This window comes from Fusarium tjaetaba (genome assembly GCF_013396195.1).
Source record: "Fusarium tjaetaba strain NRRL 66243 chromosome Unknown NRRL66243_c0000033, whole genome shotgun sequence".
Classification (NCBI taxonomy): domain Eukaryota; kingdom Fungi; phylum Ascomycota; class Sordariomycetes; order Hypocreales; family Nectriaceae; genus Fusarium; species Fusarium tjaetaba.
The window spans coordinates 261,886-278,802 of NW_023501229.1; the positions used below are offsets into that span (position 1 = coordinate 261,886).

Here is a 16,917-nt window from a genome sequence, read left to right on the forward strand (position 1 = left end):
TTGTTCTCAATCATCGCGGGTAGTTCATCATGATCTCTTCAACGGACTGTCACACGAAATCCTCAGTACTCAAAAACATACAGCTTGGCAAGTTTCTTTCTCATCTAGTCAGGACCATTGAGTCGCGAGAAAGTCGAGATGTCGTCCTCTTATTTGCTGGCGAGGCAGTACGCCTGGTCACTTTCATCATGGACCTGTTAGCATCGTACCTCCAAAAGCTTCAAAGCAAAAGACTCAAAGGCCTCTCCAAGTCATTCTTCAAAATATCTTATATCAACTCAATGGCTACGTCAACGACACGAGCCGCAAACGGTTCAAGAGCACTGTGTGCAATGCTTGATGAATGGCAGATCATGAATCGCCTCTTTGGCGTCTTGGACATGTGGAAAGCGTCCCGAGATCTCATACAACGCATCTCCGCCGAGCGATCAAAAGGAAAACCTGTCAAAAAGCTGGACGTTGGAATCCAAGCCTCGCAAATCCTTTGCCTCAGCTCATTCCACATCTCCGAAGCAATTGGCTTCCTCTCCTCCAAAGGAATCCTTAAACGCTCAGCCAAATCAGAAGAAAACCTGACATTCCTCGCAATCCGCTCCTGGGCAGCGTTCACAATGATCGAGATTGGTCGGTTGTCACTGGAGTGGATGAGCACTATGCAGGATAAGGAGAAACTGGCTACAAAGACATGGAAGGCAAAATGGAAGAGCGATATGCTTCAGAATTTGGCTTGGGCTAGTGTTGCTAGTCATTGGAGCCTGAGAGACGGTTTGATACCCGAGGCTTTTGTTTCGCCGCTGGCGGTGTTTGCGACCTGGAGTTTAGTGAAGGATGCTTGGAAGAATGCGGCTTGATCTTCGTTGTACATCATTTAGGTGACATAGATGAAGTTGAGGCCAGGGCTGGGAGCGTATATCATTATATAGGAATGAGTAAAGTATTTAGGTGGCAGCAAAATATAACGGTAGCTCTACTGTCAGTTACTCAAGCGCATCACGATGTCTATATCCGTATTTCCTGTTGTAACCGAAATCTTGATCTTTCTGAGAAAACATTATGGTCGGAAATATTGCGAAAGTTCCGATGACTTTATAGTGCTTGTGATTGGTTGTTGGAGATCTCGTCGAAAGTTCGGTTATCGGAAAACGATTCCGCGCCGGATACTCGGGCCATGAGAAACTTCGCGATGACTTCAAAATAGTATAATAGGCTTTCAAGAATTCTGAATAGTTGCAGATCACTATCGTCATCAATTCAACTACAGTATTCGACACAATGGCTGATATCGACATCATGACGAACGAGTCCATTCTGGACGAAGCTCTTCTCACAACAGAATCCCCCATTATCGACTCAACAGACTTAATCGTCCTTCTCTCCCTTCTCCTCGGAGCAATTGCCTACCTCTCCAACGGCAAACTCCGAAACATCTTCTTCCCCAAGCCCACAAAATCAGAAGAAACAACAGCTTCAAAAGAAGACAGTCTTCGAAGCATCTCTCACATCTGCAACACCACCGGCAAGAACTGCATCATCTTCTACGGCTCTCAAACCGGCACGGCAGAAAACTACGCCCAGAAACTCGCTAGAGAAGCTAGTTCTCGCTATGGTCTTGATCCCATGGTCGCTGACCTTGAGGAGTACGACTACAATGATCTTTCTGAACTCTCAGAGCAGGTTGTTCTGATGTTTGTACTTGCTACGTATGGTGAGGGTGAACCTACGGATAACGCTCAGGACTTTTATACGTACATCACTGGCGGTGAAGATGGGGAGCAGCCGGATGTTGATCTTCAGAACGTCAAGTATGTTGCCTTCGGTCTGGGGAATAGCACGTATGAGCATTATAACGCTATGGTGAGACGGGTTTCGAAAGCGTTGGATGGGCTTGGTGCGAGGAATCTTGCTGGTGTTGGAGAGGCTGATGATGCAGCTGGGACTACTGAAGAAGACTTTCTGGCGTGGAAGCAGGATATGTGGCCGAAGCTTGTTCAAGAGTTTGGACTCCAAGAGAGAGATGTTGCGTACGAGTCGACATTTGGTGTTCTGGAAAGAGATGATCTGAGTGCTAGCTCACCAGGTGTCTTTCTCGGTGAAGCAAACGCGGATCATCTTGATATCAACTCAGCAAACCGTCTGTTCAGCAACACAAATCCCTACATTGCCAACATCACCGAGTCTCGAGAGGTATTCACTTCTAAGGATCGGAATTGTATTCACATGGAGATCGATCTCGGTGAGGCGGGTCTATCTTATGAGACGGGTGATCACGTCGCTATATGGCCTACGAACTCGGAAGAACAAGTCACCCAACTTCTCCACATTCTTGGTTTAACTGAGAAGAAGGATACGGTTATTTCTATCGTTAGTCGGGAAGCAACAGCAAAGTCCCCCATTCCTACACCGACGACATATGCTACTGCGCTGCGATATTACCTTGAGATCGCTGGACCTGTTTCTCGAGAGTTCATCAACGTCATTGCTGCGTTTGCACCTACCGACGCTGCGAAGACTAAAGCAGCCAAGCTTGGCGGTGATAAGGTGTACTTCAACGAAAAGATCAGTCAGAAATGTCTTTCGCTCGCTCAAGTGTTGAGTATGCTCAGTGGTGGTCCTCCATGGACTAGGCTGCCCTTCTCAGCTATAGTCGAAGGACTCAGCAAGCTTCAGCCCAGATACTACTCCATCTCCTCATCATCTATCGTCCAACCCTCCACCGTTTCTATCACCGTCGCTGTTGAATCAGCCGAGATTCAAGGCCGGCCTGATATCTTCAAGGGAGTTGCTACAAACTACCTTCTCTCTCTCAAACAGGCTCAGAATCAAGAGTCTCAATCACAAGAGTACCAACTAAATGGCCCACGGGAGAAGTACGCAGGCTTTAAAGCACCAATTCATCTTCGCAAGTCCAACTTTAAACTCCCCAGGGATTCATCCCGTCCTGTCATCATGATCGGTCCAGGAACTGGTGTTGCTCCATTCAGAGGTTTCGTGCAGGAGCGAGCGGCTTTGAAGAAGCAGGGTCAGAATGTTGGAAAGACTTTGTTGTTTTTCGGATGTAGACGACGTGATGAAGATTATCTCTACGAGTCAGAGTGGCGGGTAAGTCGGCGATGTCTGGGTTTCTCATTAAATGTACTAACAATAGACAGGAGCACAAGAATACTCTCGGTGACAGCTTCGATATACAGGTTGCATTCTCAAGAGAGACCAAGCAAAAGGTGTATGTGCAGCATCTCATCAAGACTCACGCTGAGGAGGTGATGAGCATGATTGATGACGGAGCGATTGTCTACGTTTGCGGCGATGCGAAGCATATGGCTAGGGATGTGAATTCGACACTCATCTCAATCTGGGCCGAACAGCGTAATATCTCCGTTGAGAGCGCGACAGAGAAGGTGAAGGGTCTAAGAGATACTGCGCGATATCAGGTAAGCATTTTACATCCAGAGTTGACACCATTACTAACACCTCGAAGGAGGATATCTGGTAGATACGACGTATGACAACATTTTTGGAAATAATGCGAGGTGTAAAAAGTTCCTAGCTTAATAAAATACTATACTACTTATTTCTACATAATAATAATCTGCATGTTGTAGTATCCGGTTAGTGAATCTATTTCGTCCGTTGACTAGAGCAAGCTTTCGTATACCGACTCCTCTGAACCTTTATCTAACATGTTTTTACTTCCACTCCCTAACCCTGTCTCCAGCATCTTGCTTTCCATAGCTTATCGACACTTCATCCGTTCTTCTAATCCCACTGACATCGTTCTGAGTCTTCGTATCACGAAGTATACTTTCATCGCTGGCATTGGCATTATACGCAATGACAGTTCTGTTTGATGGTCCGCTACCTCCAATTGTTTCTGTACCAGGCATTGAGCCGTTGCCGTATTTCCGACCGCTATGATTTCCATACATGGGTAGTTTGTAGGAACTCGCTGCGCCGGAGCTGTCGCCTTGGCTGCCGTAGCGGAAGCGTACGTAGAGAGGGCGGAGGACGGGGATGGAGGAGCACATTATTGTTACTGTGCTTTCGGTCGCGGACCAGATGAGCATGTCGACTGTGTCGTCTGCAAAGGTCATTAGATGAATCACTGGCGGGGACGAAGGGACATACAAATGTATTCACTGGCGTTCAGTCCATTGAGAGCGACTGTGCGAACTATACCGCAGATACCAGCACTAATTTCGTCAGTCAAGGTGATTCAGCTTCGGTAAGAACGATGACTTACAAGATACCGAGACTTAAGCCGCATGCGACAGTAATTTTCTCTTTGCGCTTCATGTTGAGCTCCCAGATGACAAACCATGGAAGAATCGCAAAACAAAAGTCCGCTACGACGAACCAAGCTACACAAGTCAGCACGCTCCAACAATTCACAGAACAGCAACTTACATCCCACAGTCAAACCAACCTTGGAAAAGTCAATCCAGCACGTCCCCGGCACCCGTCGATCCCAAGTCCTCTGAACCGGATCGCACTGCACAACGACAACGATACTAGAAAACAGCGTGATAAACACTGTTCCCGCCAGAAACGCCCATATAAAGGCTTTCTGGAACTTATTCCGCACGATGCGCAGCAAAAAGATACCAACGGCGCACTTTCCAAGACCGATTACCATTAGTCCGGCTACTTGGCTGTATATCTCCAGTTCGACGGCTCGGAAGTATGCATCGGGGTTGCCAACATCTGCGAATTTGCGGCCGAGGCCGTATTTTGTACCGGCTGTTACGAAGGCGGAGTAGATGATCTGAAAGACCTGGGATCGTGAGGATGAGTTATTGGAGAGGGAGTGAAGACGTACCAGTGCGATGATGACAAGATAGTCATCTGCCCCGACAGAGTGTAGGATCTGAGATCTTGTGTATAATCTCAATCCAACGAAGATTGCGAAAATAACGACTTGAACCCATAGCACTACATTGAGCATAGGCCCCAGACCTCCGTAGTAACTCGTCATGATTCTAGCAACCAGGAATCCCAAGAGAGCTATCTTGGAAGAGGAGGGGGAATAATGCAGACTTGAGTCGCCCGCGTCGTCTGCTGGACCTCAAGACCTTATCGGCTCCGCGAGACTCACCATCGCCCCTGATCACACGTTTCCAACGGCCGAGTACGTTGCATCCCCGGGCAAAAGAAAAGAACGAAGGATCATTCACTAGCGCGTTTCAATGCATTGTTAAGGAGGATTGTTAACTATCCTTTGTTCTGGCGAGATCTACGCGAAAACCCTTGTCGGCGACATGGTGTGTCTGGCATGCGAGAGACAAACTTGGAGATGGACCAATAATAGGTGGTTGCATGACGGGAGAGATGTATTGGTTACATCCTGGAAATGAGGCAAACATGCGTGACTGTTGGTTGATGCGGGCTTGTTGTCTCTTTTCTCGTAAAATATCATATATGACAGACTTTGGGTGTGGGTGTTGGTTGGCCTTACCGTGACAATCTGGCAATCTGGCCCCTCGTCGAACCCGAATACTCGGGCCTCTGCAGGAACTTGTATTTGCCGTATGAAATTCACGAGGCTTGCAGTGAACTGAGCATCTAACTATTTCTCCTTAGTTGCCGCCGTGTGAAGGATTTGCCGAGACAATAAACCATCTCCACTTCCTCATCGAGCGGCCGTATTTGCTTTTTCTCCGCCGACCGGGTACAATGTTCCTCTACAATCATGATTCGCCCCATTGTCTGCCAACTGCATATGATATCTGACAGGGACGGTCGAGCAAACTCTGCTAGCAGAAGCGAAACCGCTAGAGTAACATCGCCTGTTGATGTTCGGGAACTCAAGCAAACTCGCCCCCAAACTTTAACAAGCAGCTCCGACGCCAGGGTTCGATTGAGGATTATTTTTGAGATAACTCGACGAGAGAATTCAGGCGACATTACGGTAGACCCACTATAGAACGACCGATATGATGATCGCGGCTCAACGTTGCATTTATGAACCGCGCCATTTGGTCGGGCCGTAACGGGTCAACCGCCGCTAGACCAGCGGTTTTAATGCATCAGCCAACGGCTTCTGTGTGCCGGCTATGCGAGTATACTCCAGGCAATTTGATCTTCCATACCCTTTGACTTGGATCTTATCCACGACTTCGGGCTATCTACATTGCAGCAGCAGCTCTGTGCTGGAACACCTGGAGAGGTATCTTGAGCCTCAAGAATCCTGGTGGGTAACGCGAAGAATTACCCGACGTATCCCGCGTTCCCCATGGGATTCGCATCCTAGCATGAGCTAGCTAAGCGAACCTGTTGCATAGAGAGCCAGGAAAGGATGGTGCAACATCTCGTTCGCCATCATTTGACATGTCATTCCAGGAAGCAGTTCATACGCATAATATTTGAGCGACATGAACATCAAAGGTGCCTGATATGAACCATCTTGGTGATATGCAGTACATTATCAGACAGAACGCTACAAGACTATCGGACACATCATAAGAGTAAGGCTTAGGTTATCGAGCATTGTAAAATACTCAGCCTGTATGACCAACTTACGGCCTATCCGAAGGATCTGTTTCATAAAAACTGTCTTTATTACTTGAGGGTGCAGTGGTACCCCTTTAATAGTGATAAGACCAAGATAACACGTGCCCCTAACTGCTCTACCATTTGCAAGTACTGCAAGGTGACTTATAACAAAGCCAGTATCGGACTAATCCACCACCACGAGATAGCGCCCAAAGAGACACCCATCCACACCAACTTCTCAACCTAGCTAGCTCAGCAAGGGGCAGCAGGGTTCTCCCACATCAACTGAATCACTAGTCTAGGTGCAGGCATCCCATTATGAATCATGAACTTATTTATATAAGCGACGTATCTCATTTTCTATCACATCCCCATTAATCTTTCTTTTTCGACTCCACTCCAAGACATACTCACTTTTATATCTCACTTCTCACAATGGGCTCAGTTGGTCCTTCAACAAACGACATCATCGCCACCCTCGATGCTGTAAACCCCAGTCAATTCGGTGGCGACGAAGTCGAGCGTCTTCGTGTCCGCGCAGCTGCCCGTCGTCTTTTAGCAAGAGTCGAAACGCCATATGAACGAGCATGGGGCTTTTGTTTCGAACATCCTGGTGTGTTCGCGGCGCTGCAGACTGCGATTGATCTCGGAATCTGGAAGGCTTGGACCAAAGAAGGTGGAGGGAAAAAGATGGTCGATGAGTTGGTCAAGTTGACTGGGAGGGACGTTGAGCCAAACTTGTTACGTGAGTTGTCATATCCCTGTTATCTTAGTCAAAGCTTACGAGTGTAGGACGTCTTTTCCGTCTCCTTGCTGCATTCTATGTGGTTGAAGAGACAGACGTGGATACCTTCAAGCCCACGCCGTTCTCATACGCCATTGGTGATGAAAGTACCAAGGTCCGAGCGTCTCTCGAAGCAGCGTAGGTCTTCCAGCCACAAAACCGATACGTGAAACTAACGAAATCTAGAACTTATCAGTACATCTCAGCGGGCCAGAATCTCCCCAAGTATCTCGCAAAGATAGGTTACAAGGTCCCCACTGCAGCAGAAGACAATAACTATGCAGGCAGCGATCCCGATGGCCTCAACTTCTTTGGGCGTCTTCAGAAGAGTCCAGAGTATTATGAGGCTTTTACAGGGCACATGGAGGCTTGGACGTCTTGGAAGACACCTTGGACTAAGATTTATGACCCTAGCGGGTTGATTGAAGGTGCTGATTTTAGCAAACCGCTGGTTGTGGATGTTGGCGGTAATACGGGTATTGATATCTCGCATGTTCTCAAGGCGAGACCTGATTTGCCAAAGGGGGCTTTGGTGTTGCAAGATCTACCGGAGGTTATTGAGCGGGCGGGTGTGGATGAGAAGATCACGGCTATGGTACATGATTTCTTTACGCCACAGCCTGTGAAGGGTAAGTCACTACCTTCTAACTGATGAGGGTTCAAGTACTAACTGAAGCTAGGAGCCCGCGCATACTTTATGCACGCTGTTCTTCACGACTGGCCCGACGCCCAGGCAACTCAGCTCCTTCAAAACACAAAGGATGCTATGACGAAGGGTTACTCTAAGCTCTTCGTCTATGATATTGTGCTGCCGCCAACTGGAGCTAGTATTAGTCAGACTACCATGGACGTTCAGATGATGTCTCTTCTTTCAGCCTCTGAGCGAACCAAGAGTCAGTGGGAGGAGTTGTTGACCGGGGCTGGGTTCATGATTGTCAAGTTTTGGCCTGATCCTCAGCAGTATGAGATGTTGATTGAGGCAGAGATTGCATGAGATAAGGATGTTTAGGTAGTAGATGGCCTTACTGGGAGCTTAGCTTAGCCCAGGAAGTCTATCAAGAACGATACATGATCAGAATGAAGATGAAGTGGCATTGCTACCTCGAGCACGCGCAGAGACTCGAACAAGAGCACCCATACCAGCAGTGAGACCAAACCTCAACCCTACTCCAAATCCGGCAGCTCAGACGAATCACTATCATCATCATCATCCTCCTCAAACTCCAGCCATTAAACTCCCCCGCCGCAATCCTCATGAGTTCCTTCCCATCACCATCTGGATCCTCCGCAAACGTCATGAGTATGTATCCCACTCTAAACGGGAGCTGTTTCTCCTGATCTAGATACGTCGGCCCGTACAGCTTTCGAAGCACGGGATCGCAGACACTCTTGATCTGGCGAAGGAACTTCCATGACCACCGGTGTAGAACGAGATAGAGGAAGGAAAACTCAAACATTTCGGCGGTGAGGGCCATAGCGAGGGGTTGGAGAAGGGAGCCTGCTTTGAGTCTACCGCCGTCTGTTGCTTTTTTCTTCTGTTTTTGTTTCTGTTTTTTAGCGTCTTGTGCACCCTCTGCTTTCACGAAGGCGAGTTCATCTTCGGAATTGTCTTCAAGATAATTACTTCGAGAAATGATGGCGTCAACATTATCGGGTGTCAGATTGACTTGTCCAGACTTGTGTAGATATCTGTCAAAGAACATACGCGACACAGGGACACCATCTTCTATACCGCGAGGACCAGACCTAGAAGCCAGGTCCTGATGTCGCTTAGGCTGTCGCAGAAGACGACCCTTGTGAGTTGTGATAGCTGATGCAGAATATCCCATCTGGAGGAGAAATCTGTTGAAATACTCATCCTTGTTCTCGGGTGGACTTCCAACAAAGAAGTTGGAATCACCGAGTAAGCTCCGGACTACATCCATGTCTTGCCATCCATTGATGAGTAGTCCCTCCTGCTGGAGCGCATTGTATAGATGTGCGGGATAGGTAACAGATCCCCATGCGTTCAATACTGCAATACCAACTTCATGCATCCCAGCGCGGTAGTGAAAGAGGAGCAGTCCGCTTAGGATAGACGATAAGAAATGAATGCGGTACATCTGGTCATGCGTGACTTCTGCGCCTACTTTCTGGCCAACTCTCTTCTTGGCGAGAAAGACGGGGTCTTTACCAATCCAGCCGATAGACTGTTCCAGTTCCTTGAGCGCACGCTCGCTCGACGCAGGCCACGTTTCGCTCTTGAGGTTCTGATGATGTTTCATATGCTGATTCAGATCATTGCGCATGGCACTCGTGTGAGAGCTGAGCGTCTCAAAGACTGAAGCTGTATGAGCTCGGAGGATATGGTGGACATCGAGAAGGATTTGAGTAGCAAAGACCAAGTAGAAGGGAGTCTTGTCAGTCTTGTCGAGCTCCCGGATTCCTCGGATGAATTCATCTTCAACTGGATAATTCTGCACAGCTCTGGCGAGAGTCACTGCTTCGGTGAAGTATTCAGAGAGAATGATCTGATCCTCGTTGAACTTCTGATGCCCGTTCTTCCGTGATCGATCGCTGCTGGGATCATACGTTCCAAACATTCCCTCCTTATAAATCAGAATGTTATGCGGTCCCAGAACAGCCACCAAAGCCTTGAGAATATATTCGCGTTGAGGAACGTATCATCCGCAATATCATACATCTTCTCATTCCCGCCCTTGGGACCCCAAGCCTTGACCTGAGTTATAGAAAAGCCCTTCATCATAGCAAACACAATAGAGAACTTTTTCGAAACAGCGCAAGCGCCACCGTGCGGTTCAAAGATGGGAAGAATAGGCTCCACGAGATTCCGTGCAAGGTCGATGCCCGTGTTTGTGACACGAGCCGCTGTAGCGAGGTCATGAAAGCCATCTTTGTAGTTCGCCCAAATAGACTTGATGTTGGATCTGATATGCGTGAGATCATCGAGCATAACAGCATAGGCTATCATAGCATCTTCAAGGGTGTTTTGCGGTTCAGCTTCGTAGAGATTCTCATCGTCTTGGGTCTTTTGAGGACGGACGATATCTGGAGCATCGAGGAATTCTTGTGAGGGCTCGTAGACGTTGAGACCGCTGAAGCGATTGGTTAGATCTTCGATTGAGTCATATGATGGTGTGTCGGTGGGCATTCGTGGGCGAAGAATTCTTCTGACACTCTCGAGGACGCCGATGAAGTAGTTATGAGTTGTGTCAGACTTGTCGTTTATCTCTGCTCCGTGTTCTTCCAATTGGGCTCCGAATCTGGAGCGCATGTAGATAACGCGATCAATTGTCTCGGCGAGCGACTTGGGTACTGAGATGAGTGGTTTGGTAGAGGCAAAGATGTACTCTGCCAAGAGAATAAAGTCCTTGATTGCAATAATGTACTTGGGTCGAGCTGGTTCAACTGGAGCTACTCTCGGAGCACGCTATTGCTTCTTGGCATCTTTTCTAGCCTTTCCCTTCAAACGACCTCCGCCCTTGGGTTGAGATTGTTTTGCTGCGGTGGAGGTGAGTAGATCAGCTGGGTAACCGCAGGCTTTTGCAGTCGAAGCGAGCCATGCTGCGACTGAGTCGGTGTCTGCCTTGTACTGCTGGTACGTGCCCTGCAGCGGCGTCGGAAGCATCTTGATGATTGAATGCAGCTCTGAGGCTCAGTTGAGGACCCTGGTAAGTGTTGGAGGGGTCAAATTGAGGGGAAAAGTGCGCGATTGAGGTTGCACGAAATTGAGTTTGTCACGTGATATGGGAATCCCCTCACTTTTACTGGCACGATCGATGACTACTATCTGTAGGAGAAATCATGCTTTATTTAATATAATACTCATAAACGAAGTTATGCGAAATTGATAGTTTCATTCATTGCTGTCGTGTCAAGAATTATCCGCAGATAGACCTAAGCCTTGGTAAATCCATGACTCCAAGGAAGACCCAGAGGGTTCACGACGCTAAAGTCGCGCTCATGAGGATGTCCCTGGAAATCACCCTTCTGCGTAGTAAAGTTCTCAATCACACCCAGATTCTTAATCCTTCCGAGCAACTTCTCAAGCACGCGGTAACCCGAACCGGCAGCATATCCGGGGAGTTCATGGCCCGCAAGCTGAACCTCATACCACGTCAGACCACGCTCCTCACCCCACTGTCCAACAACACCCTCCTCACTGAGTCGTCCGCCGTTCCAGTCAATGTGGAAGGGCACCCAGAAGTTCTTGTCTTGGGGATACTTCTGGAAACCCTTCTTGCCGTTCCAGGTGGCGTTCTGGAGGGCGAAGAGGGTTCCGTTGGGGGGCAGGAGGAAGTCGAGACGACCGACTCCGATGATAGTGTTGTTGGTGTGCTCGATGACGCGCTTGAGAACGTCGTTCTGAGCGGGCGCGAGGGAGGTGTCGCTGCGGTTGGAGTTGGGGTCGCCGAAGCCAAAGACCTTGTTGGGCGTGCACTGATACCAAGTCACGTCGGTGGGGGCGTTGAGGGCCTTCTTGACGTCTGTGCGGTTGAAGTAGACCTTGGCACCGGGAGGAGAATAATCGCCCTGGACTTGTTAGCACTAGTTTTCAGAAATGGTAGAGATGAGCTTACCTGGTTGACAATGCCGAGCTGACTGTACGCATGGGGGCAGGTATCAGTGATGTGATAGATGTTGAAGCAGGGGTTTGAGTCCAGAGCAGCGGAGTAAGCCCAATCGAAGATATCACAAGTATAGTTGCTGTTGGGATTCGTATCGGCGTACGGATCAGGCAGAACAGGGAAGCTTTCCTCAGGCGGAGGGAAAGTCGCATACTTCTCGAGATACTTCTCATAACCACAGTGCTGATGCGTCCATCGCAGAGCATTCATGTACGACTGGTTAAGATAGAACAGGTTCGCCCACGACTCGATATACGGGTAGATGACAGCCTGCTCCTGGAGAGTACTATCACCGATGATGGGGTCGTTGATGGCCACGCCGCCGAGCTTGTAGTAATCGTCATCGTTGGCAGTGATGAAAGCGTCGGCGATGTAGGGCACGTAGAAGCCGGCGTAGGACTCTCCGGTGATGTAGGTGGTGGCGCCCTTGAGCTCAAAGGTGTTGATGAAGTTCTTCCAGAAGCCGATGAATTGCTTGCCGAGCTCTACTTCGTTGGTGATGTTGGGCTTGCCTTGGCTGTAGCCTACACCGACGGGCTGTTCGATCCAGATAACGTTTGTGCTAGTATTATTAGTCAAGCCACAATCAAAGTCAATCGTGCGACTTACAGGTTGGTCCAGCTGTAGCTGTTGGGCACGGGAGCCAGAGTTCCCTCTTGCCAGAGGAAAGGTCCGTTCTCGGTCAGGAGACCGCTAAGCGAACTGCAGCCAGGACCACCGTTCAACCTCAAAAAAGTCAGCATTGTTCTCCAATCTATCAATTAGACCAAAACCTACCAGATAACAACCTCATCTCTCTTAGCCTTGGGATTGGTGCTAGGGAAGAACCAAAAGTACAACTTGCGCTCCTCTTTAGGATCCTGAGAAATCGGGAGGAGTCCAGCATAAGACTCTCCAACGTCGAAATCGACCTCAGGAATAGCAGAGCCGTTGACAACAAACTTTTCAGAATGCTTGTTTAGGAACTTGCTCTTGGATCGCTTCTCAAAGGCAGGCTGCTCCGGGACGACCGGCGCAGCAGCGCGCTTCTGATCGTATCGGCGCGGATGCACGCGATCAAAGGCGCGGATGGCACCTTGGTTGAAGGCAGCCTGGGACAATGTCCCAAAGGCCAAAAGAGTGCTGAACAGACTGAACCGCATTTTGAAAAGACAAAGACAGGTTTGGTCGTGCAGAGACGCATCAATTGTTCATGGCGGGGGAAGGTTCTTATAGCTGCAGCGTGTTATGTATGCGTGCTGCACAGACATGGTATTGATCACCAAAATTGAATATGCGTTCTGATGTCACAGCACGGAAACACGGCACTTGCACCATGTCAAGGATTATCGTAGCATAGCCCAAATTGTATGTACAGATTGACCGGTAAGAACGGCATCGTACATACAGGCAGCACATGCATCCTTGTAGGATCGGGAACTGCCTCACTCGGTACAAGTGTGGAGAGCAAAAGTTCCGCCTCACAGACCTTCCTATCCTGGTGAGCTCTTCTCCAAAAGTGCAGGGATATTTTGGAGGCGCCGATCTTGATTTCGTTCAGGCTTAACGGCAGTTCTATCCCTCATTTTTCCTTTATCCACTGCAGCTTGTCACTTGTTTCCTACGGATAGAGAATAGTGTGCTAGCAGCTCTTCTAATCGTCATCGGACGCTACAAAAGGACGGAGGCGGCGGGCCTTGGGGTTACAAAATATCCTTGCAATCTTACGTGGAGACCTCTATCTATAATTGAAACAATTGGTTCGACGACGGGAGGGGATCTTTGTCTCGGTTAGACACGAGACGCATCCGATCTGCATAATGTATGGAGTCAGTCTCTACGCAATTCAGTTCGTTGTTATCGTGATAAGCAAGCCATTTGCATTCCTCCGCATGCAAGCCACACGCGAGTCTGACAAGCACTAACTACGTAGTAGGTAAGTAAGCCTCGCCACGCGTTTGGGCAGTCAGACGACACTACACTTTTGGAGATAACCTTCCCGAAGGTGGCTGAGAGATCTCGACAGAACTTCTCGAACCAATAACGCTTGTTTCTAGCGCTGCCTCGGACGCCTCGGCTTCCACGTACTCTTTTGTGGCACCATCGGATGTGAGAAGCCGTTCCGGTGCGACGTGACGCTCTGTTCAACGATAACAATAAGGTTAATGAGACCGGTTTCAAGGGACCGCTTCAAATGGCTTCAGTGAGTTTTGCTGATCGCGCCACGTGCTGACCGCTTAATTACTGCTTTCGCAATAACCTCATTTTTTGACTCTTTGTTAGTCAAGACTTGTCGCACTTTAACATCGCCAAAAGTCAATTCAGCGAAAAACCTCACTTTTTTGAGTTCGCCGGGGCTGTTCGTATACAAGGTTTTGTCTCCCCAGTCACAATTGACGCCCGTCGCAAATAACGCATGATACCGTGCCATGACCCAATATTAAATGGGACAGCAGAACAAAGTTTTATCTACAAAGGTTGAGAGTGAGTCGAATGAAGTGCATGGCCTGCGAGGATTTCAATTTAACTTTAAGAAATGATCCTCAATCAATTTAAGTGATTCTGCATTTCGGAGTATTTCTTGACATGGAGCACTGTAGAGCGGACATACATACCCTGTAGATTTATCAACCAACACAAGATGCCAGCTTTAGGAAACAGATCTTGACTTTTAAGTTAATTTATTATATAGGCATAATGCAAGAATTGATATTATTGTATTTCGTTTTATATATAATATCGCTCTTTAAGAAAAAAACATTATAGAAATAAGATAAAGGGTAAGGAATACAAGTTGCATTAACACGTATTCGAACACGCATTACTACATTTTCTGTTTGTTATACCAAGGTTAGGCTCATTATTTTATTCATTCTAGGGACTTTGAGTATAGATACCAGTCTCTAGAATAATCTGAGATAGTACATATTGAGGTTTACTGTATTGAAATACTTTATTTATTAACAGCTACGGCTGTGTAGAAAAACAGCAAGATTATGGCCTGTTTTCATTATTGCTGCCGAGTAGGTACTCAAGAGATCAAGCATTCTCAGGCATATAGGGTCTATGGGGTTCATATTAACCAAGCATAGCTATACACTACAGCTATCCTGCCAAGACAGCGAGCCAGTTATATAATTTACGTCTTGAGCCTTGCATGCATCTTAGAATATCAAGAGCAATAGGATGCAACTGGCAGTGGTTGCAAGCTTAGTGAGCTAGTCTGAACACGTTAAGTGTAATGCAGAAAGCTTTAGTTGTAGCTATCCTGTCGCACTTATTATTACATGCTCCTGATTAACTAGGTTCAATGTTATAAGAATAAGCTCCCAGTCACACAACTCAAATGCAACTAACACATCGACCTCATAACTTACGGCACTCGATTGACGAATGATAACGCTTCTCAGAATGCTCCATGATGTCAAATTGTCGAATAAACGTGGAGGGTGCGCACAACTCGACGATGCTCAACCAATCAGAAAATTGGTAAGCATAACTCTATCGCGCCCTATGCGCTTGGCGTCAGCTCTTGTTGCCTGCCTTCCCCAACTCTTATATACAAGACACTACGAACCCCCTCACTTCAAGATATCCATTACAGCACCCAATCTCAGGCACAAATATTCCGTTTGGCTCATCTATTGTTGGCAGCCCCGAAAGCCCATATTAGCCCATCACTCAACCCAACCCTTCTGTTAGCGGCCCTAGAGTCAAGATGGCAGTCTATCACAGCGCCGAGGGCAGGAAATTCTTTGTCCCGCTTGAGAATAACCCTCAGGTCTTCACCAACTTAGCCCATGATCTAGGCATGGACCCCAAACTCGAATTCCATGATGTCTACTCCCTCGACGAACCTGAGCTTCTGGCCATGGTGCCGCGCCCAGCACACGCTCTCATCTTCATCACGCCTTCTAACGCCTACCACGCCGTCGAGGCTGAAGACGTGGCCGCTGGTAAAAGAACGCCAGCTCCTCCTAATCGGAAAACCTACGAGATGGAAGGCTTCGATGACCTCTGCCCGACGGACCAACCGGTCCTTTGGTTCCCCCAGACCATCGGAAACGCCTGTGGCATGGTGGCACTCGTCCATGCCCTTCTCAACGGTTCGTTACGCCAGCGTCTCGTGCCGTCATCACCACTAGCAGGACTCCTTGACGAAGCTCTCAAGCTGCCCTTACCCACTCAGCACGCGGACCTGCTGTATAACTCAGCGGTTATCGAGGAGGCGCACAGCAAGGCGGCAGCTAGAGGCGATACAGCAGCACCGGACGCCCAGGATCCGGTCGGATATCACTTCATGGCTTTTGTGAAGGGGGCGGATGAGAATCTCTGGGGCCTGGACGGAAGCTTTGGTGGGATGATGTGCTACGGACCTGTGGGTGAGGGGGAGGATATGCTGAGCAGCAAGGTCTTGGACATTGGGGTGCGGCGATTCATCAACGCCGGGGAGGGGAGCGCTGAGTTCAGTATCATTGCGCTATCTGAGCAGGAAGTCTAGGCTTGCTCCTGATAAGTCAATAAGCAATCGCGGTGGACCTTGATTAAATTACTATCAAGATACTGTGTACTTTATGAAAGGGTCAATTGTGGACGACTTAGATGTATGAAGAGTGCTGCAAGTACAGCCAGACACCTATAGAAAGGCGATGTGACTTCTTTAAACCTGAATGAACCTGGCCAAAATGGTTAGCGATCCATAAAGACAAGCCGAGACCAAGATTATACAGCTGGTTGTTGAGCGGCAGTCAACCTCGAGATTTAGTCTTGCAATTAATTAATACTTAAAAGCTTATAATACGTTAGTAAGATATATGAAGCTATTATATTTAAAAACTATGTAATTTTAACTAATAAAAACTAATAAATTATAATTATACAGATTATTTACTAAATATATAAAAGGATAAGAAAATTAAAATTATTTAATTAAGAAGGATAAATTATTTAATTACTATATATCTAGCTTTTAAGATAAAGAGATAGATTTTAATATAAAAGCTTAAGTCCTTAAATATAGCTATTAATAAAGTTATATAT

At 47.8% G+C, this 16,917-nt stretch overlaps 7 protein-coding genes across 7 annotated transcripts; 4 read left to right on the plus strand and 3 right to left on the minus strand.

Annotated features, from left to right (window-relative positions):
• Positions 1 to 29: 29 nt before the first annotated feature.
• FTJAE_1887 (uncharacterized protein) lies at positions 30 to 851 on the plus strand (the record flags this gene model as incomplete). The annotated part of the gene is made up of 1 exon (XM_037348023.1): positions 30 to 851. The coding sequence occupies one exon, from the start codon at positions 30 to 32 to the stop codon at positions 849 to 851; it is 822 nt and encodes a 273-aa protein (XP_037211096.1).
• Positions 852 to 1,272: 421 nt separating this feature from the next.
• FTJAE_1888 (NADPH-ferrihemo reductase) lies at positions 1,273 to 3,490 on the plus strand (the record flags this gene model as incomplete). The annotated part of the gene is made up of 3 exons (XM_037348024.1): positions 1,273 to 3,099; positions 3,150 to 3,428; positions 3,476 to 3,490. The coding sequence occupies 3 exons, from the start codon at positions 1,273 to 1,275 to the stop codon at positions 3,488 to 3,490; spliced, it is 2,121 nt and encodes a 706-aa protein (XP_037211097.1).
• Positions 3,491 to 3,683: 193 nt separating this feature from the next.
• Positions 3,684 to 4,969, minus strand: FTJAE_1889 (uncharacterized protein; the record flags this gene model as incomplete). Its single annotated transcript, XM_037348025.1, has 5 exons — positions 3,684 to 4,075; positions 4,123 to 4,187; positions 4,238 to 4,355; positions 4,402 to 4,768; positions 4,814 to 4,969. The coding sequence occupies 5 exons, from the start codon at positions 4,967 to 4,969 to the stop codon at positions 3,684 to 3,686; spliced, it is 1,098 nt and encodes a 365-aa protein (XP_037211098.1).
• Positions 4,970 to 6,921: 1,952 nt separating this feature from the next.
• FTJAE_1890 (uncharacterized protein) lies at positions 6,922 to 8,264 on the plus strand (the record flags this gene model as incomplete). The annotated part of the gene is made up of 4 exons (XM_037348027.1): positions 6,922 to 7,231; positions 7,279 to 7,408; positions 7,457 to 7,899; positions 7,951 to 8,264. 4 exons carry the CDS (start codon positions 6,922 to 6,924, stop codon positions 8,262 to 8,264), a joined length of 1,197 nt encoding a protein of 398 aa, XP_037211099.1.
• A 78-nt stretch (positions 8,265 to 8,342) lies between these two features.
• Positions 8,343 to 10,898, minus strand: FTJAE_1891 (uncharacterized protein; the record flags this gene model as incomplete). The annotated part of the gene is made up of 4 exons (XM_037348028.1): positions 8,343 to 8,434; positions 8,493 to 9,826; positions 9,952 to 10,684; positions 10,742 to 10,898. The coding sequence occupies 4 exons, from the start codon at positions 10,896 to 10,898 to the stop codon at positions 8,343 to 8,345; spliced, it is 2,316 nt and encodes a 771-aa protein (XP_037211100.1).
• Positions 10,899 to 11,167: 269 nt separating this feature from the next.
• On the minus strand, positions 11,168 to 13,040 carry FTJAE_1892 (SERINE-TYPE CARBOXYPEPTIDASE F PRECURSOR; the record flags this gene model as incomplete). The annotated part of the gene is made up of 4 exons (XM_037348029.1): positions 11,168 to 11,803; positions 11,851 to 12,460; positions 12,508 to 12,624; positions 12,676 to 13,040. 4 exons carry the CDS (start codon positions 13,038 to 13,040, stop codon positions 11,168 to 11,170), a joined length of 1,728 nt encoding a protein of 575 aa, XP_037211101.1.
• A 2,555-nt stretch (positions 13,041 to 15,595) lies between these two features.
• On the plus strand, positions 15,596 to 16,378 carry FTJAE_1893 (ubiquitin carboxyl-terminal hydrolase family 1; the record flags this gene model as incomplete). Its single annotated transcript, XM_037348030.1, has 1 exon — positions 15,596 to 16,378. One exon carries the CDS (start codon positions 15,596 to 15,598, stop codon positions 16,376 to 16,378), a length of 783 nt encoding a protein of 260 aa, XP_037211102.1.
• Between the last annotated feature and the right edge of the window lie 539 nt (positions 16,379 to 16,917).